General features: G+C 33.6%; 1 protein-coding gene across 2 annotated transcripts in view; it reads left to right on the forward strand.

Annotated features, from left to right (window-relative positions):
* LOC118200088 (glutamate receptor ionotropic, kainate 2-like) overlaps window positions 1-24,996 on the forward strand; it is a 173,463-nt gene that overhangs the window by 108,090 nt on the left and 40,377 nt on the right. For both annotated transcript variants that reach the window (XM_085809437.1, XM_085809438.1), the window contains exons 3-4: window positions 15,932-16,183; window positions 23,267-23,445. In XM_085809437.1, coding sequence (XP_085665563.1) covers window positions 15,932-16,183; window positions 23,267-23,445 — 431 coding nt within the window. The remainder of the gene's footprint in view (window positions 1-15,931; window positions 16,184-23,266; window positions 23,446-24,996) is intronic.

Genomic DNA, 24,996 nt, shown 5'->3' on the forward strand with positions numbered 1-24,996 from the left:
AAATTTACAAAAGTTTTATTACATTTTAATAACCATCAGAATCCACTTATTGTATCTCAATTAAGTCTAAAATTATTCATTGATTTTCTACTTTAGAGAGACGTAATTTCTCAACCACTAGAAATTAATTTTATAGTTCATCAAAATTTCACGTTTAATATACCCGTTTAAAGAACTTCATTCTAGTTTACATTTCGTAATCACTAACACTGTTAAATCAATCTTTAAATTATTTTTAAAGAATCCAGAATTTATTGTTACTCAAAATTATTAACATTACGTATTTCAAAACACTGGCAAATACTTATATTCACGGTTTAAAAATTCTTCGGACAAATTTTCTTAAGTAAAAAGCTTGGGACAAATTTTCTTACATTACCTACGAGCAGCCACTTGCCCCACGGGCCATATTTCATTCTCGTATTGCAATTTTGCCTCTTTTAAAATAACTATTTTGCAGTATCAAAGCCATATTCGAGTTCTATATTCGATGATAAAATGATGCGACTAAGGAAAAAACTGAAAGACACGAAGTTGAACATATATACAACTGAAATTACATATGTAATTTTTTCAATAATGTTTCACCAGAAAATCATCAGCAAATACTGGACTCGATCTTCAGTGGAAAAGAAACACTTGCATACCTATTTAAAATATTTTTCTCATACTGCCAGTCTGTTGAAACCTATTCCAACTGTTATCAATATTTTAAGATAAACTCAGAGTAAAACAATGTATGAGCCAAAAGTATTGCAGTGCGTAAAAAAAAGCTCAGTCCTGATGAAATATGAAATACGCTAGCATTATTTGTGTTACTACAATTCCCACTTTCGTACTAAAAATATTCGGTTAGGGTATTTTATTAAGATATATTTTTATGTGCAATCATTCAGGAAAGAGTCGGGTGTCTGAAAACTCACTGAAATACTGGAAAAATGAGATATGTTTTACAATGAGAAAGACAGAAAATTGCAATAATATATATGGAGATGAAAAAATATATTAAGATACACTGATCGTCCTATCTTTCTTATAGGCCTTATTAATAAAATTAATAAGGCATATATTTATAAGGGCATAATCTAGCTATCTATTTATATATTTATCTATCTATCTTGCTGGCTAGCTTGGAAATTCTGATAACTTTTTACTAGTCTCAGGATTTACTGTACGTATCCTTTGCACCATATATAATTTTTGAAATGTATGTAGCTCTTAAGCAATAGGAACAGTTTTATCACATGTTACTCTTGAAAAATCTACTTTATCTCCCTTACATGTCTCACATAAGATATTTTCCAACTACATCAATTTTGGAACGATTATTATTGTTTGATAAGACTTTCTATTCATTCCAACATTTTTTTGTTAAATTTAATTATTTAAATTTAGGCAATGGCAGTGCTTCATATTCAGCACCAATACCTAAGTTAGTGTATAAATATTTATACAGGTTTACTTTTAGTTTTTGTAACAACTCTGTTTCTCGTGTAGAAAATGTATTCTTATCCTATACAGATTGCAGAATGCATTCATTATTATTATGTAATAATATTCTAAATTATTCTCCATCTTGGAAGTATTTTTACTAGCGCATATTTTAGCCAAATAATGTTTTCTTTTACAGAAGAACATATCTCATTATAAGGAGGATAGCTATACTACTTGCGATAAGTTTCACATTTGGCTATATATATGGTTTTGTACTATTGAATTTATTCCCTTGATAATTTGACGATGGTTTATAATTTGCGGTTTTTATGAAACGTGGTATTTTTTTGTTACGTGACAAATGTTTTACTTCTGAATGTGATATTTTATTGCGCTTAATCACTTCTGTTTTATTTTTTTTTCTCTTAAAGGTTTTAACTGGAGTTCTGCTAATTAAGACGCATTACGGTTTTACCATATTTCTCCAATGTAGCCATTCCATCAAAATTACGTATGAAAATTACGTAAATTCATTTCGAAAAATAATCAGTTACTTTATTTTGTTCGACGGGAACAACATTTCATACCATAATAACTCTCACATCTTTGTAATGCACGGAAAACCTCTTCTGGTACACTTTCTCCAAACTGAAAAGTGTCGTAAAGTATCAAACGCATTTAACGTACCCTCTGTCATAGATTTTATACATTTATTTTCATTAACGTTTTTGTCTTCTTCTTCACCATCAATCGCTTTCTGGATGATACTTTTTATGGTTTCTTATATGTCCTCTTCATTAGGAATTCCTGGTGTCTTCCTGTTTCCGCAGTTGTCAAAAACGTTTCTGTTTCCGCGAAATCATCAATCTTCATTACCCCCCTTCTCAAAGGGGTTACATAGTGGGGGGGCCGAGTGGACTTTGGCCTCTACCAAAATGTAGGAAAGCAAAAAAAAATTCGATTTAGAAAAAAGAATTTTTAAAACAAATAATCAAAAAATATTTACGATCTCAGATCTTTGCATGAAGGAAGCTAATACTATATTTAAAAGGAGAGAGATATATGTTCAAACTCTGCGATGATTTTGGCAATGAACTAAAAGATCGTTTCCTAAATTAAAAAACAATATTCTTCCAAAATTCTGCATAAAGGTGAGTTATAACAAAATCTTTCAGAATAAATATTCGTTCTTCAAAAATGACTTCTGCTTTGGTTTTAATTGCGCCTTTTAATTCTTTCATTTATGCAAATCCAATAAACTACATTTTCCTTATTTCTATTCCGATTTCGATACTGATAACCTTTATAAAGGGCTAAAGATTTTTTTTCCCTTTTAGTTTCAATAAAGTCTAAAATCTATATTGATTAACATAAGATGTGAAAATAACAGCTAATATTGTAGCAGAATTATAAATAGAAGGAAATTAAAGAGGAGCCTAAACTTAACGAAGACCAACTTATTCTCAAAGAAACTGCCCAGCTCTTCTTAATGACGTATTGTGACATCCCCTGAGGGGGAGGGGAACTGTACTCTCCGATTTCGCGGGAACAGGAAGAATTTTGAAAAACGCGAAAAGAGGAATCGCGGAAACAGAACTGGTAATTCGGAATTCCTAAGGTCTCAACATTGTAATCTATAAATAAATAATCTTGTAACTGCTCATCGTGATTTTAATTGGCCTTGATCTTTTAACACCAGCCACATATTATCCAGTTCCTCATCTTACGCATCATGGTCACTGACATAATTATTGTCAGTAGTATCAATCTTGGTGTTAAAGCCAGCTTTTTTGAAGCAATTGCGAAGTTTTTTTCAATGACAATAATTCCCTACTTTTGCAAGCTCATATACGCAGTGACTTAAACTTATTATACATAAAAAGTCTCATTACTTTAAATTATCATTAGAGTCTTCTTCAAAATTCTTTTTCGATAATGCGTCTTAACACTTTTTACCATCCCTGGATCCATAGGCTGAAGTTTCACAATGTTATTTGAGGAAAGGAAAAAGAACTTTCCACTTGTATACTTGTCTTTGATATTTTGAGAGTGAGCAATGCAATTAATTGTCTATCACTAAAGCAATTTTTCGTTTCTATACAGCCATGTATTTTATCTAAATTTTTAGCCACTGTTCAAAAATGTCTTAGGTCATCCATGATACCTTGTTGAACTCATAATCTGTTTCTAGTCAAGCAGTACCTTAAAACACTTTGGATTTTTACTCTTTTATGTAAGTAAAGGTTTCAGTGTTTTTTATCTCCTGCTATATTTGCACACAGCAGTAAAGTAACTCTAACTTTGTTGTGCTTGCCTGCGAAACATTTCTCGTTTTTGAATGTTAATGTTCGCTACGGTAAACATTGATAAAATAAGCCGATTTCCTCAGTGTTGACGATGTATTTTGGCTTGTAATATTTCTTGATTTCTTTTAGTTTTCGATCGATAGCATCCAACATACTGTAGAACACCTAACGCAGTTGGCCAGCTTTTCTGTCGATGGCGAAAAGAAAGAAAGATCATTTCATATGACACAATCATTTCCATTAACATATTTGCTTTCGCCTCGTACGAAATTTAAACTATACCATTTCATTTTTTGAATTTCTCCAGCCACTGATTGTTCTCATAAAATTCCCTTTGTCCTAAGATTTTTTGCGAACTCCAATATCAATGACCCAGATACCGGTAAGTTTTTTCTCTCACTGTGGACAGCCATTTTAAAGCTCCTTAATCAACGTATTCATAAAAGCACGTGTTTATACGTCTGGCGCTTGGCTCGCTAGACAACTGATAGAGAGCCACCTGACTATCTTTTTGCCAAATAATAAGATAACAAATGAATAAATAATTTTAAGATAGAAAGAAAAGTCTTGAAAAATAATCCATTCAAAAACTTCGTTAATAGACAGTACACATCGCTATTTGTGTTTTCTTAAACAAGGACTTCCACAACCTAGGCAGAAAGCCTCGAAAAATTTCGCTAAATTTTGCTGGAATTCGTAAAATACAATGTTCGTTAAATAGAGTTTTGACTTTAATTAAGTAGTTACTCTGAATTCTGCCTGTTTGCTTCACGTCTCGTGCTTACCAGTTAACCACCACTTGCGGCGATGTTACTTAAAGTAACAACCAATTTCAAAAGTTAAACTAAGTGTAGTAGTCAAAGACTACACAATTAATTTAACCTAAGTTGACTCAAAATCTTCTCACTGGGGAATCAATTTAAATATCAGCAGCAATTACGCAAAGTATAATCTTATCAGAGCTAGCAAACCTAGTAACTTGGCTTCGAGACGCTACGTTCTGTCTTACAATCCAAAAACCCTTGACTAAATATTCTCAACCTGATTTGCATTCTTTTGAGGAAACGAAAAGAATAAGTGATAGTAAAGCTGAAATTTTAAATAGCTGATTACTTAAAATAATAATAACTCTACAAAGAGACTAAACATTGCAGAGACATTAGGTATTTTTTTAAAGCAGGAGAGATGAAAAATGAGCAACGCCTTCGCCGAGACTCGAACCACGGGCCTCTTGAATACGCGCCGAGCTTGCTGACCACTACACTACGAAGACGTGCTAAGAAGGCGGGAGAAAGACCTTATAACATTACATATTTATTTGCCGCTTGTAATGAAAATAAACATCTCACTTACCAGGGGGGAAAGAGTTTCGATTGGATTCTGAAGAGATTTTTTCGTGGTGTCTGTACATATGTATCTCGCATATCTCAAAAACAATTAGCCTCAGAAGGTTGAAATTTTGTATATAGGAATGCTATAACATGTACATGTGCACCTCCTATTTTGGTTGCAATCGCCCGCACCAAAAGTATATAAATATATATATACACTCTTCAAAAAAATCGAAGCACCAAGAACTTTTGCGATCGTGACGAAATTTGGTATGTAAAAACATCTTGATCAAACATGCAAATGATCAAAGTTTCAAGGCAAATGAACAGGAATTGCGATAATTGCGCTCCTTTCTAGTACGCAATTCGCAAAGTATAAAGCCAGTAACAGAGGCGGAAAATGTATCTTTTTTTTGTTGCTGCCATTGTAATTCCGTAAAGAAACGACTAAAGATGTCATTACGACAATATCGAAAACGTTACAGACAACTAAACGACTTCAAGCGTGATCGCATTGTAGGGTTGCTTGAAGCTGGGTAGTCATACCAAGCAACAAGCCGCCACCTGCAGCGTACAGACACTGCTGTGCAAAGATGTTGGCAGCAAGTTATTATTATTATTATTATTATACACCGCTACAAGGAAATTGCCGACGAAATGAGGCTCTGGAAGGCCAAGGAGCACAAATGCGAGGCAAGATAGGACGATTGTTCGCCAGGCCCGAACCGCCCCAACGGTATCATTGTCGACTATTCAACGCACTACCAGCCATGTCTATACCTCCCGTGGTACCGTCCACCATTTCACGGCGTTTGTTTTGAGGTGGGGTTACGCTCAGAGAGGCCTTTAAGACGTTTGCCTTTGACCCCACGACATCGGCGGAGTCGTCTGGAGTGGTATCGCAGCCGGTCTTCATGGCCGCCATCAGACTGGTATCGTATAGTGTTTAGCGAGGAATTCCGCTTCACTCTTGAAGCAGATGACCACAGTGTTCCTGTTTGGAGAGGACAGGGCCATCGGTCCCAATCAGCCTTTGTTTTACAAAGGCATACAGCCATAACCCCTCGTTTAATGGTGTGGGGCGCGGTTTTTTAGGATAGCTGGTCATCTTTAGTCATCCTCCGTACATTTTTAACAGCTCAACGATATGTTGATACCATCCTGCGGCCGGTTGCATTATCCTTCATGGCACGTCATCCTGGGGCAAGTTTCCAACAAGACAATGCCAGGCCACATATCTCTCGCGTATCTCTAGACTGTCTCCGGGCGATTGATACTCTTCCTTGCCCAGCAAGGGCACCAGACCTTTCACCAATCGAGCATGTCTGGGACATGGTAGGCTGCCAGATTCTGGCACCACAAAATATCGCAGATCTGGAGCAACAACTGATGAATGCCTGACAGAATGTGTCGCAGGATGACATTAGGAACCTCTATCATTCCTTGCCTCAACGGATTTAAGCATGCATTGCCGCCAGGGGCGGTTCGACCAACCACTAATTTGAATATTCAGTGGGTGATTATGAGCCGTGAATAAGTACTATGACCTTGATTTTTTAATCATTTTATTATATGTGTATGAGCTATACACATATTCAATTTCATCAAAAACAACCACTTTCTTCATAGTGCTTCGATTTTTTTGCAAAAGTGTATAATCCATTCTGTTACTCGGCTCAAGGAACTCAGTTTCTTTATTCTTATATGTTTGTAAATTGTGCATTTTCTGTTTTTTCAAAGGAATTATGTTGTTCTTATGTTCCGATTAAGGTTTTTATGCCTTTAGTTAACCTGCATGTTATAGTTGTAGAATCGTCAACAATTTAAAAGCTCTTTAAGTGCGGCTAAGCCTAATTTTTTATTATAGAAGCCATAGTTGTTTACATTTGAAACGTAGCACATTAGTGGATTTGTTGCCAATCTAGAGAAGCTAAGCTTCGCAACAACAAAGTAACGTCTTCTTTTATTATGGCGAATTAAATTATGCTTAATTCATTCTGAAATTTTCATTTAAAATATTAGCTTGTTTTTGCGTAGAAACTGTAATTTTAATTGTAATTTTTTTTAAAAATTCTTTTAACTGTACTCGGTGTTTTACGTTTTTCTATATCTTTCAAATTTTAATGAAAATATTTTGAATTTTTATGTATTTTTCACTTGCCGCGAAGTGAGAACTGAATTAATTAGTAGCGCATTCGCATTAGGTAAGCGGCGCTGAATCGTCTGAGAAAAACTATTTCTTTTTATTTGTTTAATTTCTTTTATATATCGTTTTAGATTTAATATAGTATTTGAATAGAACTTGTCGTAATTCTTCAGATGACGTCATTTTTGTGCACTCTGAGTCATAACATGAATAAGATGTAATGCTGTCAAGTAAAACTAGCGTCGAAGTGTCGCTATGGTAAATAAATAAGAGTGCATTTAATCTATTGTTTATGCTATTAATTTATGCTCTATCGACGAAGTAGATTTAATTCAAAATTCGTTAACTATTAATTCAATATGTTTAAATGAAATGCGAGAAAACTACGTATACTTTACTATTCCATACAAGGTAGTCATGTGGTGTGCTCATCAAATTATTTTTTCTTAATTCAGTTACACCCAAATGAAGATTTTATTTATTTTTTATAAGCATGTCTCGGAAACCGACGATAGGCTTGTTTTGGTTTATTCGGATAAGGCAAAGCATACTAGAGCTATCTGCCAAAGTGGATGGCTGCCTTCCTGGAGGACTTTCTAAAGGAAACTGGTTCGTATCCAAGTTACCATCTAGGGAAAATCACCGCACACCGATGAATGAGCATACATAACGGGAAAATTTGAAAGAAGCCCCTCGATAAATGTTTCCACTGGGCGAAATATGAAACCTTTAACTCTTTCACAAATACTTTCGAAATGCAGAGTCTCCGAATACTGTCTTTTGGAAAAACATAAGTTCATTAGTTTAGCTTACAAGTTTAAATCAGTCTGTTAATTAACTTACTTTTTAATGTTGTACCAAAATTTAAGTACGCTAAAATGCATTTAATTTATAATATATTAAGCTAATTTTTGTGAACATTTAAGGCTTTGTTGTATTTTATGTAAGATGCTTCGCCGCAATATATTACGTAACTGGTACAGAATATTTTCAAGTCATTTTTATAATATTTTACGATTATTATTTTTAATCATTCTTTAGTTTTGAAATTTTAATGGTAAACAGTTCTTCAAGATGGTGAATTGCAGTCTGAAAACTACGGATTGCAAATTTCTTATTTTTCTTTACTCATTTATTTATTTTATATAAATTTGAATCTTGATACTTGAAGCATTTTATTCATAAACTATTCTATTAATAAGCTCCCGTCTAAATTTATTTTTCTCTTCCCTTCGAAATGGAAACAAAGTATAAAAAATGCTAAATAATGCTACATATGGACTTCATGCGTTTAACTTCCAGCCATATAAATTTTAAAACATATGGCAAGTGATTATATAACGTGAGAAACAAAGAAAATCGGAAGCAGACTGCTAAACGAATAACCAGTAATAATCATGTGATACACTGGTTCATGTGAAACAATATTCGGCCCTAAAAAGTACAAGGAGATTCAATATAATTGAAACGACTTCAAATGACTTTATTTTTGAAATTTACAAGCATACAAAGATAAGTAAGACATGAAACTAAAATTGTCCCAAGTTTTGCCTGCCAATCAACGAAATGACGATAAACATACATGGGGGGGGGGGGTTCAAAATTATCGATTTTAGGTAACAAAGCAGAATTTCTCACCTATCAAACATGTAATAATTTGATGTACATGAAACAAAAATGAAGTGTTAGAATATCATAAAATTGTGATCGTGTTCGTGCCACAACTTTATCAGTTGCCACTAGATACAATAACTTCGTTTTCGCAACTAGTTTCCTAAACCATCTGACCTTACATTGTGGGACTATTTCCTTTATGCTCTTGCTTAAAATGTTCGATTGGTCTTTACTAAAATATTACAAAAAAATATAATTATCTAAATGTCTCTTTTTTGTTACTGCGGTGACGATAGCAATATATATGCTGGAACATACTATATAGAAATAGCATGATCATCGTTTTTCGATATTAGCGTAATTATTTAAAAAAATAAAAGCTGAGACGAAACAGCTGCACGTAAAACTTTCTTTCATTTGATGTATCACTCGTTCAGGAATAAAGTCATTTGTTATCGGTTTCGAAATCTGAAGCTTTTGAAATAACATTTGAATAACCTTGTGCGTAAAAGCAGACATGAATATGTCACTTTAGCTTTCCTAGTTTCCTGAGGTTAGCCTTGACCCGACTAAAGACACACTTTGCCTTACAAAGCAGAAGCGAAACTGGAAATAAGCTCTCCCGAAGCAGCAAAAAATTTTAAAAGAGATCTATCTACCCGCAACCTTCATTCACTCATACGCGCAAAACAGTAGATCATCAAAACTGGAATTGCCTGATGCAAGAATTTGTAAATCAGGCATAATATAACGTCAGACATGCTGTATCGAATCAGCAAGCTTAGATAACATCTAAATATTTATTACGCTAATTTAACAGTAGCTTAATTAATTTTTTTTTATTATTAAGCAAGGTGTGGTGTCACCTAGACGTGTGTGGTGCGCAAAAGTTAGGAAATCAAATGTGATGATATCATTGTTGTTTGCGCGGTACTTATCATTGCAAGAGGTATAATCGTTTTTCAAAGGAGGAAATGTCTATAAATTCAGAATTAAGTTAGGCTTATGATGAATAAAGACTAAATGAGCGTTAATGAAAGATGTTCGAGTATTTTATATCAGTAATTCTATAATCTCAAAATTTTGAAAATAGCTTCAGATAAGTGATAAGAATAAGTTTATTTGTAAATATTGTAGACAATCTCTATAAGAAATTCACTTTAATACGGCAATAACAAAATAACAAAAGAAAATCATTTTCGAAAATACAGTAACCCGTTCGATACTTCACAAAGTCTTCCTGGAAGAAACAAGAGTGTAACATTTGTATGCTAGTATGGAGTGACTCTTACCCAGGCCCGCGCCAAGCCTTATCGGCGTCGTCGTGCAAATGTCTAGCGAGCGCCTTTATGCTGTGACGATATTAAAGGGACATTGCTTATGGTTAACATTTAAAATGAAGCATTATTAACATAATAATATGACAAAAAATTACATTTTATCTTTTAATTTGTCTAAATATGCAAACATTTTGTGCTTTGTTAAAACTCACACTCAAACATATTTATGGAAGAATTATACATACATTTATGTTATAAAAAGCCACCCAACCGGTATAATGGTTAGCGTTGCTGACTGCGGTGCTGAAGTGCCCGGGTTCGAATCTCGAAGAAGGCATGGATGTTTGTAAATGTATAGTGTCCGTGCAGCATAGGGGCACTCTAAGTATGCAAGGCGGAAGTCCTCTCGAAGGGTTGATGGTAGGGAAAGAGGGGTGGGAGACTCTCGGACCCTCTCCCCCCCCCAGGATGCTCTCCATCAAAACTGGGGGCAAAACTTAGCTAAATCGTACTGTCACCTGTAAGGTGCCCAAGGCTGTTGCCAACGGCAGGCGTATCTTGCGTTCCTTGAAACGAGGACTTTCGTGGGCTTGCGCTGACTATAGGTCAGACAAGTGAGCATTAGTCAAAACAACATGTTATAAAAACGTAACACTGCAAGCGAAGCGATTTAATATACTAAACGCATTGGATACCAAATATATTGCTGAATACTATTTATTATCTTAAAACTAAAAACAATATAATTTAGATATCTAATAATTTTGCACTGAATAAATTGTTGTTCGCAGCGTAGTATACGACAAGGTTCAAAGGGCACAAAAAATGCTCTAGGGTTGATATCTAGAGATATATCCAAAATTCTTTTTTGCACACTGCTATGTTTTTGACAACGATAGCTTAGAGTTTCAAAAGGCGATGCTACATTTCCTCCAATGTTTGCAAAAACTGCAGTTCATGCATAAGATCTATACTATTATATCGTTTTGATTTTTATCAGTTAATGCTTTTTGCAGTTTTTGACATAAATTGAGCTGATCTTGTAAATATATTTGAACGAAAATACGTGATGCCGATGTGTATATGTTACGGTGAAACACCGCAATCTGGAGAATGTCGACTTTCACCGGTGAATGTCAACATTCACGTAGTCGCTTGGTGTATGTCCGAAATATTTTCCAAATACTCTTATTTCTGACTTACACCGGTGAATGTCGACATTCACCATGTACTAATGGTGAATGTTGAACATATAAGAATATTATATTTCCTTCTCCGTAATTCACTCGCGAAAAAACGCACTTGAAACTCAGAATAAGAACTTAAGAATATAAGAACTTAAAACACACAGTACATTCAAAATGAGAAAGGAAAATAATAGAAGTTATAAATTTACCAAATTATGTGATTAAAATCTTATTTATTGCAACAACTTAAACTATTATGACACTTTGAATTGCACAAGAGGCTCTTGCTTTTACAACTGCATTTATTTGTGGAACACTTCCCTTTGGAATGGCAGCGTGTACATATACTCCTCTCTTTTCGACCTACACCAGAGCATATTTGTGATTGTCGACATACACCGGTGAGGGTCCGAATGTACATGAATGTAAAGAAATATTCGATCTTTCAGCGACGTATTTGGTGAATGTTGACATTTTCCGATGAAAGTCGACATTCTCCAGTTTCGGTCTTTCACGGTAACATATATAAAGGTACAGGCCGGCGCCGTAGACGCGATCGACAAATTGCTTAAAAAAAGCTAAGTGCAGTTACATATTATGTTAAACTTAGGTTAGCTTTTTAATTCAGAAAAACGACGATTTGAACATAATTATTCGAAAAAAATTTTTCTTACATGAACTATTTGTTTATTAATCTAAAAATTATATCTTTTGAGAATAAAGGATTGATATATTTACGGAGTACCACTGAATTTAAAATATACCTATTTGCGATTTGTAGGAGTAAAAATATACAAGGTATTCTGAAATCAAAAATTTGCCATTTTCCGATTTTTAGCTTATCTGGAAAACCGAAGGAAAATGTTTCGTTATTTCATTTCATCTTAAATACATACTTTAAATTTGATTTATTTACTTTAATAAACAAAAGAGTACTACCACCTATTTATTAAAAGAGTACTACCACCTATATATTTTTTAAGCAATGTTTCAAGATAAACTCAGCTTTTTAGAACTAAGATAAAATATTTCAAACAGTGATCTTCCGAGTGTTTTTAAGGAGAAGTGTTTTACTCGATAGTTTTTATAATAGTTATTTTCTATTTTTATTTTTACTTCCGCATTTTTTGTTTTTATTTTTTCCCAGATGTCGGAAGAAAAACAGAAAAAACTGTCTGAGTATCAGAATGCAATGAAGAAAACGAAAGTGAGAGAAAGACTCAATAAACCAAAACTTTAAAATTACTCAGTTTTCCAAAACCCAGGGAATACCCAAGCTTACTCTACTAGCACTAGTTGTTCATCAACGCCATCAACAGCGAAACAGTTAAAAGGGATTAGTTGCTAAATTCTGCTGAAAAAAATTCTGTTTATTGTTTTTGCTGCAAAATTTTTAACAGTTTCAGCAACGTAAAACTGAGTAGTACTGAATTTAACTATTAAAACCACTTAAATGAGCACTTAAAACTTCATGAAAATATAAAGTGCATTCCTGGAATCTACATCTTTGGTCCGATTTCTTAGAACGATTACGAAAGAATAAACCTGTTGATTCGGAATTTCAAAATTTATTAAAAAGAGACTAAGCATTGGCGCGATGTTATTGAAAGAATTATCTATGCCATTCAGTTTTTAGACAAACAAAACTTAGCCCTCCGTGGTTCCAGTAACAAGTTATTCGAAAGAAATAATAATTTTTTAAAGTGTATAGAAATGATCACATCATTTGACCCTATCATGTCTATATATATTAATAAAATTCAAACTAAAAAAAAATATGCTTCATTATCATGAAAATAAAATGAAAAATGAAAAATTAGCTTATTAGGGGATAATATAAAGCAAATTATTTTAAGTAAGGTCAAACAGGCAAAGTATTTTTATATTTTACTTGATTGTAGCCCTGATGTCAGACATTAAGAGCAGATATTAATTTGTATGAGGTATCTTAATTTAGAAAGTACAAACGTGAGCATTGAAGAAAGATTTTTAGTATTTTGTGTTTCAGCAGATACAACCGGTGAAGGACGAACAACATTCTTATCTTCTTCTATAAAACGTTTCAGTTACACTTCAGTGCCCTTCAGTTACACTTTAGAGGAAAATGGTTTAGATATTAATAATTTACGCGGCCAAGAATACGACAATGGTTCAGACATGACAGGTAAACAGTTTTTGAGTAATTATGCTCAAATAGTTGCTTTTCCGAATTAAAAAGTTAACCTATGTTTAACATAATATGTAACTGCACTTACCTTTTTTATGTAGAAAAACAATAACAACAAGCAATCACAAAAAATATAAATGTTGCACAAATTACTCCTATTGGAACAGTAGACACGAAATAAGGATTAAGGAATTTGTCGAATGCGTCTACCCTTACATACGCATCGGCATCACGTAATTTCACTTTCAAATAAGACAGAAGGGAACAGAGACAAACTCCTGCCCTGGTTATACCTTTCGGTAAAATAAGACAGTGTGCTATGAGGAAGGGGCACTCAGACTTGTCAAGCTCGAGGCTGCCTTATCACAGTTAAACGCCCCAAACCCTAGAGGCGATCCAAAAAGCCGCTAACTTATCGGTCGAGCCGACGAGCTAAGAGTAAGCTGAGCCGACAGGAATACTTAGCAAGTCACATTCCACGTCCCTGTTCTGGAGGAATTGTAAAAACATCTGCCACCGATAGAGGCCCCAAACCTGGACAGCAGAACGAAGTCGCTTAAACACTGTCAGACAGACCGCGCCACCAATCCGGCCTGCTAACACTACGTCATGGTATCGGCTTTAGGCGCCCCAGGGAGAAACCAAGGAAGGATATGAATATGCAGTTTTGAGGCTCCAGGCGCCCACTGGAAACTTCAAGCAGATTAAAGATCGATGGAAGTGTTCCACCTCGGAGAACCATGAATATCTGACTATGTAGCTCCACCACAACCAACGGAACGAACAAGACAGTACCATATGGTCCCTGTAGAGCTTGAAACAGCCATCGCCAGCGATGACTCCAGTCCTTTGGAGACTGATTTTAAACACCCGTGGCCGAAGACTGCCTAGGTACAGATCCTAATCAGTACTTTCCAGATTTTACCTGAGTCGACCAACGGAGGGGCGTTCAAATAAGACAGTTTTCCTGTTCAGACAGGCAGCAAGACAAACTGCTTGTTTTAATGATTCTACCCGACACCTTTTTTACTCGGCGCCGGCCTGCTGTCACCCATTTAAATGTCTTATTATTTTCAAATTGGCACAATTCAAATCTATAAAAAAGTGAAAAACAATTTTCTAATAATTCACTTAACTTACAGGCAAGAATACAGGAATTTGCTTTCGCTGTTTTATTTAATGATGCGACATATGGAATTGTCATTTTAAGATTAAATTTAAAGCATAATAGAAACCACTAAACAAAATGTCAAAGCATAATTTAAATATTATATAAAATGAAGATTTTATTAAGGCTCTGTTTTTCAACGATGTTCCTGATCATCTAAAATGATAGTCTCAGCCGACCCCTAATTTATGAATGACGTAGTAGTAAAATATAAGATCCTTCATTAAAATACTGAAAGAAATATTTTCAATTTTCTCTAGTCATAAACAGCACGATAAAACCCACTGCCCCAGTAATTTTTAAACCAAGGGAGAGTTACAAAAAGGGTAATTGTTAAATTAAAGGCTTTAAATTATCAAGATTCTTATAGCAGATGGTGAAGAAAATATATACACTGCAATTATAAAGAAATATATATACTGCAATCAGTGGATTTTTTTTTGCTTTCTCATTCCTTACTACGTGCATTATTTGTATACTATGGCTTTTGTATACGAGACATGTATTGCGAAGGAGTGATTGAATTTTTTCACATATTTTTGTGAATTCACATTTCGAACGGGTTACGGTATTTGTAAATGTAAATCAGTCTTTGCTTACTTTTTAAATTATTAATGTATTATTATCAGAAGTAAATACATGTAAGTAATATTTTAATCTAATCGACAGCTAGCAGCATTCTTTGATATATGAATAGATGTATAATATTAATTACGTTTAACTTCTGCGTGTATTCTTCGTTAATTTATAAGGTATTTCTCCCACTTCCCTAGCGTGCCTTCGTGGTGGAACGGTAGCACGCTGGGCCGGTATTCCAGAGGTCCGTGGTTCGATTCCCGGCAAAGGCGGTTGCATATTTTTCATCTTGCCTGCTTCCAAAAAAATCTTAATGTCTCTACTCTGTTCATTCTTTTAAATATGTTGTCTGCACATGAATATTTACTACTAAACTACAGTATACCTTAGGTGTTTTCAAAGAATCCACAATATAGTTATTTGCATTCTGCGTAGCACTGGTAGTAATATTAACTGTAAACTAAAAGACAAATTCTAATGAACACTAATACACCACAGGACAGTACACTTTAGATGTTTTATAATCTGTTGATAGAATTAAGTATGTTCATATCCTGAATATATATAATTTTTGATCTTCTACAGTTTTTTATTAAATGATATAATAAGCTTAAATCTGCATGGGAATTTAACTAAATACGGATGGGAAGAAATTTTTTAAAATGTACATGGGTTTATCCTGGCAAATTTAACAATTTTTTTTTCCTTATTTTTTTTTATAGTGTGTTCCCTCCTTCAAGCGGGGATCGCTGGTATCTTTGGTCCCCAATCCGACGTCACGAGTATGCACGTGCAATCCATCTGCGACGCCATCGACATTCCGCACGTGGAGACGAGGTGGGACTTCCAACTGCAACGAGCTGACATGTCCATCAACTTGTTCCCAAGACCTTCAGTCCTCAGCCAAGCGTACGTCGACCTTGTCAAGATATGGGGATGGCGCAGCTTTTCTTTAGTCTACGACGAACACGAAGGTCATTTTTCTGTGTTGCTTCTTAAAATTTTAAGCACTGAATTAGGCATAGATACATATATTTTAGTAACAATGCAAAAGAACTAACGCCTGCATTAGACATCTTGACAGAAAGGTTTATCTTGCATTTTTGAATGCTGTTTTTGAGAATTTGATGAATTTTCTGCAGTTTTGTAATATAATATCATTGTGGCACTAAAAACACTGGAGTTCAAAAAACTTATTATATTTCTAGCAAATTAGAAATTGTGTTAATAGAAATTTAAATAATATCTTAGCCTTAATAATGTCAAGAGTTAATTAGATCACTAAGATCAAGCAATTTCTGTTTTAAAACTAGAGGAGAATGAAAAAGATCTTCTGAAATCTATAGCGGTTAAACGTTGTTCATTGTATCTTCACATTTAAATAATTTTTAAGCCCATTGAAATACTGAATATATTTTATTTGTCTATTTAAATCATCAGAATTTGTAATTTGAAGACAACGAGTGCATCCTCTTGATATACTCATCCATAAGAAACTGCTTACAAACGCATAGAAGGATTAGATTAATACAAGACTACAGAAAATGTTATTTATCTAACAGAGTAAAGGAAGGAAGGAATCAAAAAACACTAAATGGAAACGTTATTATGAAAATAGAAGTGAAAATCAAACATTTAAGAGCTTCATTGTATTTTTAGCATAGTCTTACTGCTTAGCTTTCTACTGACTTCAGCCGTAGGCGGCTTTAGAAGATTCTGGAAGTATTCAAGGCAGTTGCTTTTTATAATCATCTTCTATAGGTCTGCTTTGTGGACAACTGATGCTCTTTGATACTGTAGTATTTTCTTAGATGTGACTATAATATCATTGTCCTTAGGATGATCTATGACACATCTTTGCCAACCTACGTCTGTTTAATTCTAGCTTGTGGGCGGCTGTAGTCGGCTTGCTAAGCACTCCTACGTCGCTTAGTAGTATATTTATAACACTAGATTCTTTGCATGGAATATCTTAAGAGCTCTAACGTTGTTGTCACTTCAGATATACAATAAATATTTTACCTCGACAATTAACCCGCAATCAGCATTTCTAATGTTTCCATATTTACCCATTTTCTTCAATTTTGAAGTAATTTTGGAAGTCCATTACTCTATACTTGGAGGTTGTAAGAATACACGTCCCATAACCAAGTTTCTAACATTTTTGACGTTCAGTATATTATTTCCTTTCTTTCATATTCTGACTCTGCTACCGATAATGGAAAAATATTTAACACCAAGCCCTTTTCAAAGAAATATATTGCACTCAAAGCAATCGACTTGCGAAATACATTGTAATTTCAGCGTTTACATCGCGATATTGTGTGCACACATGAGAAAATATACCCATGTAAGAAAACCCTATTTTGCTAAGTTTTTAATTTGGGTGAATACGTTAAAATAATATCATTATAATAATAACCTGGGATCTTGTTTATAGAATTCACTAAAAAGTGAGCTTTTACAATATGGCTGAGGAACCAGTAAGCCCTTTCTGGCGTTATTCTTCTTCTTAAAGTATAAATAATCTTAAAAATAAATAATACTTTTTTTAACTTGTTAGGCTTCCTGTTTTGTTTTCATTTTTCTTTAACTGCCTACCTATTGTATATTGTACAGAAAACTATTGGTTTAAAAGCCTTCAACAACGTCTGAATTAATGCAACTCAAAACATCTAAAAAATCATCAGTTATGTTAGTCTTCATCTCGATTTCCTTTCGAATGGAATTTTGGGGGTGAGGACGAATATTATTAACATCAATGTTATTTCATAAATTTAAAATATACCTCTCCTCAAGATATCCAAAAAAAATTTTTGGAACAAAATTGGATCGCTTTGGCAATATAGAAATTATAGATAAAAACAAAACGTATTCTCTTTTACTGAAGATCTCTAAAATTCTAATATAACTATGTAAACATCCTTAATCTTCTGCGAGGAATGATCTGTATTTTATCAAAATCATGCAAGATAAAAGTAGTTTTGCATAGACAATGAAAACGCATTCTGGATAACTGCTGAGTAAAGAATGCCAAAATTATTTATATCACGTAACGCGTTATTGGAACACTTGATGTACTAGTACGAATGTATTGCGATGCTCCAAGTTTTGAAATCAAAAATAAATTAAGAACTTGTATGCTTCTTAGAAGATTTCGAAACATTAGTTTGATCCACAGATATATGTATAGTTTATTTACTTCTCATTTTCGTAATTTGATGTGCTTATATTTAAATAAATAAATCTAATTCGTATGTATAGAATGCAATTAAGTAATTTTGTAAGAATATAGTGAACAAACTTTGTAATACATGCAATGTACTTTTGAAATAGTAGTAAAAATAGCGCAATTTCATTGGCTTATTTTAACTTTCACAAAACATATCCTTAGTAAAGATTTATATTGCAGTTCATTGCGAAGTAACACTTAATGCGAAGAATATAATAAAACTACAGATGAATCTAAATCTATTTAAAACTACTAATTTTTACTGGTTGCCAACAGACCAGGGTCTCGTACCAATGAAAATTTGTAAGTCTTTAGATAATTTATGATTTTATTTACAGATTAAAAGAAGCAAAATTTCGGCGCAAGTAAAGAATTAATTCATAAAATGTAACGAATTTTAAAAGAAATTTATACTTAATGACGAGTATTTTAATGTATTTTTAAATTTAATTTTCGTTGACAGAAAATCGAAGTATAACTTTCTCAACAGTCAAGTAGACAAATATTATTAAAACTGCAAATCTGAAATCAATTAAAAAAAGTATCTTACGAAAAACCGGTCTTCAAATACGGCAACCATGTTTTGATTCCGTGCACTTGTTTTGAATGATTCTTTAACAACATACTTACATTTATAAAATTTAATTTTTGTTTGGTAGTATACATTGTTTTAATCTGATTAATGCATCATTCATGTATCTGTTGATTTCTCAGTTTCATTTTTGCACCTGCCTATCCCAGCAATTCCTGTTATAATTAAAGCAGCCTCCGCGGAACCCACCCCCTAAAAAAAAATTGAGCACATTTGTGGAAAATAATTTGAATTGACTGTCGATATTAATCCTGACTTTAGTGGGGATATCTTTTAGAGACACTAAATGGAATAAAAGGAAAGCATTTGCATCCTACTCTGAGGAAAAAGTCTCATTAATTCCGAAGACAGTACGCCTCAGAGATTTCTTTTTCAGATTACATTTGCTCGACAGGTCACTGTTCAGCTTCATGTAGAATTAAGGTGCCCTTCAGATGTGTTGCACCGAAATATTAAACAGCGCAGCTTCTAGGAAAGGAGAATCTGTCTTGAGGGAATATAAACCTGTACAGAATTAGATTAGAGATCTCCACTACGGTGTGTGAGTTATTAATAATGCTAGATGGAGAATTCACGGCAGAGTTAGTCGCAATAGAATGAAATCTCATTTCATCTGGTGGTTGGTCCTTAATAAGATTTTAAAGATAACATTTTTGTCGGCTCTGATCTGCTTACAGAATATCGTCAAAATATGAGATTCATACATAACGCGTGTGAAGTCGTTAAAACGGCTGGTCTAACTGAATACCTTGTAAAGGGTTTTTTCCCATAATAATACGCAATAATTTTAAAGAAAAAAAAAGCACTTTTAAAATTTTTTCTATCTATTGAAAAGTAATCTGATTGAATTTTATCTTGAAGATTATATCTACAGTAAATATGTTTGCTGATATCATAACACATCGCATCTAGTAGCAATGAATGATTGGCACCATAGTTTCATTGATGGGTCTGGGCTTAAGAAATCTATTAAAGAAATTGAGAAAAGAACATTTTTTCATTTTATTCAATATGATATTTTGTGCCTCTAGTGTAGAGACAGATGCATCATGACTTCCATTAAGTCTTAAGATAATTCATGTAAATTTAAGAAACAATCATTCGGAATGAGACCATACTTCTGCAGTAAGCTTAAGATCAGTATAAAAACATACGCCATAAAATGTTCCATCTACATTAAGCTTACTAACTGCTGAAGTATTATCTGATTTTACTTGCGAAATCTTATCATTTTTAATTTCAAAGAGGTTTAGATTTAAATTTTAATTAGACAATATTTCACATTTTTACTTCACATAAATAATACCGTGATTTAAATACGACCTTTCTCCTTAAAATGCAAGCGTTAATGATCGTTCCTATCAATTTTTCGTAATCAGAAACTATTTAGTCGACGGCTTAGGAGTGTTTCTATTTATTTTATCGTATTTTGTTCATTTAAATCTACTTTTTCTCATTTAATCTAGTTACTACTCTACTTTTTTACTACTTTGTATGTGTGTGTGTGTGTGTCTGTATATACATATATAAAGGAAAGTAATAAGTTCGAAAAAAACCGGTAGCTAAGCCATGCTTTGAAACCTGATGTTATATGAGTGATAATATATTAAAAATCAAAAAATAAATAGAGAATTTTAAATTCATATTCCATTGAAACAGCAAACCAAATGAAAAAATGAACAAAGCAATGAACACAACGACTGCACAAAACTGAAAAATGTGATATAAAAAAGAAAAAAAAAAGCAAAAATAGATAAAGAGATGATTTTACATTTCTCATGACGTCTTCATCAAGGAGTTGGTACGCCAAGAAATGTATTAACAGGTTATCATTTTTTTTACATTCCTTTTCCTTAGTCGCCTTTTAAGTGAGAATGAATATAAGGAATTCTTTCCAGACGCTTTCGTGGTGCAATCACGTCTGGCTAGCAATTGGGAGATCTGGAGTTTATGGTGACGGCATCGCTAATTTGCTCTACCCCAAAAAGACTCTACAACTATTAATCAAATATTCGTCGCATAAAGCGTTTCAAAAATGTTTTAAAGGAAAATTTCTCTTTTAGGGATTCCTACAAAATACCACTTGGTCTTGGAAAGGATTCTGAGCTGCTTTCTGCTATTATCCTTTAAAATAATATTTTTTATAATTTGAACGATTTTTTTCCCACCACCTAAAAGTGCATGTACTTGTTTTGTTTTCTAGTACTAGGGGAAAACTTGATTTAGTTTCCGTTCCGTTTCTGCACACTGAAAATTCTTTACAAACACTCTTGCTTGCATATAATGACGATAATAATAATAATATTAATAATAATAACAATAATAATAATGAGTAGAAAGTTTCTTCAAAGTCTGACCTAAATAAATAACCTAAGGTAAAGGAACTGTTATTACCAATTCATATGGCAAATATTTTTAAGCATTTTCAGACCTTCATTTAAGCTGTATACTGTCATAGTCACTAAAATATAAAAATTAAAATAACGCTGAAAGCAACAACGATATGATAAATACTCGGTATATATAATTACGCATTGAAGTTTTACTTTCAAAAAAGTGGGAAGACAGTGAGTGCTCTGAAAGACTCATATTTAGCGGCAGTGACGACGAGGCGTTAAACTGAATTTTCAGAGATTTGATAGTGCCGATAAAAGAGATAACGGTGCATAAAAAAAAGAAACAGAGAACAAGGATAAGTGATTACTATCTCATCACCATTTGCATCCGTCAGGTCACGATATCTGCGATTTCTCTCTCTGCCTGATCCAATATAATCGGAATCTTTCATCAACTGTGGCTGGTGTGAAAGACACGAAACAGGATAGCAAATTCGACTGCTGAGATTAACGCCTTTTCTTCCATCGCACAGTCATTTGCTTGCATTAAAAAAATCCTGAAAAATCTGCTTTAAGACAGCGGTTCCTATCGAATTCCTTCAGCCATTGTACTATAAAGCATCTTAACAATATTTTGGCTTTCTCCTTTCTCCGTAGAAGTCAAAATCATCATCAAATTTCTTAAGTTAGCGGAGGTTAGGTTAGATATTTTGAATATGGCAAAACACATTAAAACAACCTGCCTAAGAGAAGTGGTACCGTCATACAGGACTGTCTAGGGAAAACTGGATCGTATTCAAACACATGAGTAAAACTGTAAAAAACACCCATGCAACGACCAGCCAGTGGTGGGGATATTTCGTTACCGAAGATGATACTATTGGAGATGTTTCGTAGAAGCGAAATGGCGGAAAGAAAACTATAAAAAACACCCATGCAACGACCAGCCAGTGGTGGGGATATTCGTTACCGAAGATGATACTATTGGAGATGTTTCGTAGAAGCGAAATGGCGGAAAGAAAACTATCGTAAACTACGATACTGGCGTTGAAATTTATCAGGAAGAAGACTGATAAGGTAATCTTATATTTCAAATAGTTTAAGAGGAGTTTTACTATTCGACCAGTCATATGAATTCAATATGTATGTATATTTTCACTTGATATGCATCATAAAACTTTCCCCATCAAAAAGACCAGCCGTAACCATATAATTTGGCAGATTTTTTACATTTAACCATAATGCAAAGTCCGAGTAATTAATAAACAAATTAATATTTTTACTTATTGAAGTTAAAAAGTGGTTTGCATGGCCTGAATGACATATTATGAAAAAAGAGAATGCGATACGCAGTTCAAATATTATATTAAATAATAAATATCAGGATAACAATGACAATAATTAATAATGATGCATTTATTTCACTGTAGCAGCGTATGAACGCATATGGTTACTAGTGAGCAACATTCGGATAAGTACATTCAGATATTATATATTTTGTAATTCAAAAATATATTCCAGTTATACATTTCATTTCTCGTGCTTGTAAAAATAATCCAGTAAACCTGAGTAGGAGTTCATCTAAAATACACATAACTGCGAAATTTTTAAAAACAAGTATATGATCTTTTTAACACTACTATATTCCGAGCATTTAAAAATAATTAACGAAAATGTAGTAATAGAACAAAATGAAATAGTTTTCTTTTAATTTTCAAGTTGTACATATAAAACTATTACATATAAATCACACCGAATACGTAACTGAAAGAACACGGATTTGCAAGAAACAACATGAATTTCAAATTGAAGTAACAGACTGCATATTTGAATCTTTCCTGTACACTTTAAAAGAATAAAAATTACTTCTTGGAAACTAAAATTCTTTCTCCTACAGGTGTAATTAGACTTCAAGATTTCTTGAAGGAAGCCCAAAAAAATGAGTGGCGAGTCCAGCTCTATCAATTTCGCCCTTCTCAAGCTTACAGAGACATCTTCTGGAGGATAAAATCGGCCGGAGAGTCACGGATTGTGCTGGATGTGAAAAGAGATACATTACGCACAGTCCTAAAACACGTAAGTTTCCGCAACCATGTCTACTTTACTGGTTACATGAAATTTGTGTTTAGAAAATGAAATACTAATTTCTCAATCACATGGCCACTAGGGCTTTATAATCCCATTTTGCAGATGAATTTGATATCTAATTTTTAATCTTAAAGACATGCTATCTTAAAGATATGCAACGGTGTCTTCTTAAAATAAACTCTATAGATACTACATAGTATCCGAAGCAGCAACATTGTTTTAAGCAAACATTGTTTTAAGCAATATAATTGCCGTCAACATATATGAGCATTAAGAGAAACTGATTTAGAGAAATCCAAATATCGTATTAAAATATACTTACAGAAAAATTAAAGGAGCAACTGCAAAACGTGCTTTATGTTAATTCTAGCAAGTGAAGTCGAGTTAAAGGTATTTGGTTGGTAGCTTAAGATCACTAGGGGCTATTACACAATACAATGGAATCCAACTTCGCTTCACAAATGACGTATTTAATAGCACATTTCTCCTCTTCAAGTATTTTCTCTCCTTGTTCTTTCAGTATATGGTTTAGAGATTTCCTATTTACGGTAATAATGCAAAATGTTTCACAAACAGAAACTTAGTTCCTGTAAGTAAAAGTAAAATTATTGAAATTTATAAGTTTTTGAAATGCATAATTCTCTAATAATATTAGTGTGCCCTTATGTGTGCTTTAAAATATGCTATATTTATCACTGAAGCCATCTCTTAAGAAATAATATACACAGCATATTTTTTATATCCCAGTTTTCAAGTTATAAAATTAGTAGGAAACGGGGGAAATAAGCGAGTAGAAACGTTATATGTAAAATTTTGCACCCTTTCTTAGATGCGGGAAAGAGCGCAAAGGGTTTCAGATTTTAATTTCAAAGATTGTTCGAGTAGTTGGATAAAATTTTTGCATGTGAAAGGTGGATCATGTTGTTGAGAAAGCTTACGACAGAGTGTGAGAATGAGCGGAGAAGAGAAGCAAGACGGTCACTGACATAGTTCTGTAAAGACAAAAAGTTAGCCAAAAGCTTCATGTCAAGAATCTGAAAATGGTTTAAAGACACCGGTAATGTATGCAGGCATCCAGATCAAGGTTGAAAAGTGACCCAACAGACTCTCAGGACCGTTATTTGGCAATGATTGTTAAAGAAATAGATAAATGAAGTCAGCTCAGACTACTAGGGAGTTTGCTGTAGCTATAGAAATCAACTAGCCAGATATACCGTGAGTGACAAGTTGCATAAAAGAGGGCTGTATGCAAGGATGCATGATTTGCGTCCCATTAATTCCTTCTGTAAAATGTGTGGTACTGTTGCAGAGATCATCGTGATTGGAGTACCTAGAACTGAAGCCGAACTCTCTTTACTATTTAATCTTTTGTTTATATGGAGAGAGATTCTAGACGTATTACAATCTGGAGAGAGAAAAACAATAAACCTAAAAACATCCGTCAAAGGCATCGGTACGACGGTTGTGAAATCATAGTATGGAGGCATCATTTTGAATGACCGCACGGACCTACAACAATGCAACCATAAACTTTTTAAC

Source organism: Stegodyphus dumicola, chromosome X2 (assembly GCF_044657685.1).
Source record: "Stegodyphus dumicola isolate Sdum_Otavi_A_Nest chromosome X2, ASM4465768v1".
Lineage (NCBI taxonomy): Eukaryota > Metazoa > Arthropoda > Arachnida > Araneae > Eresidae > Stegodyphus > Stegodyphus dumicola.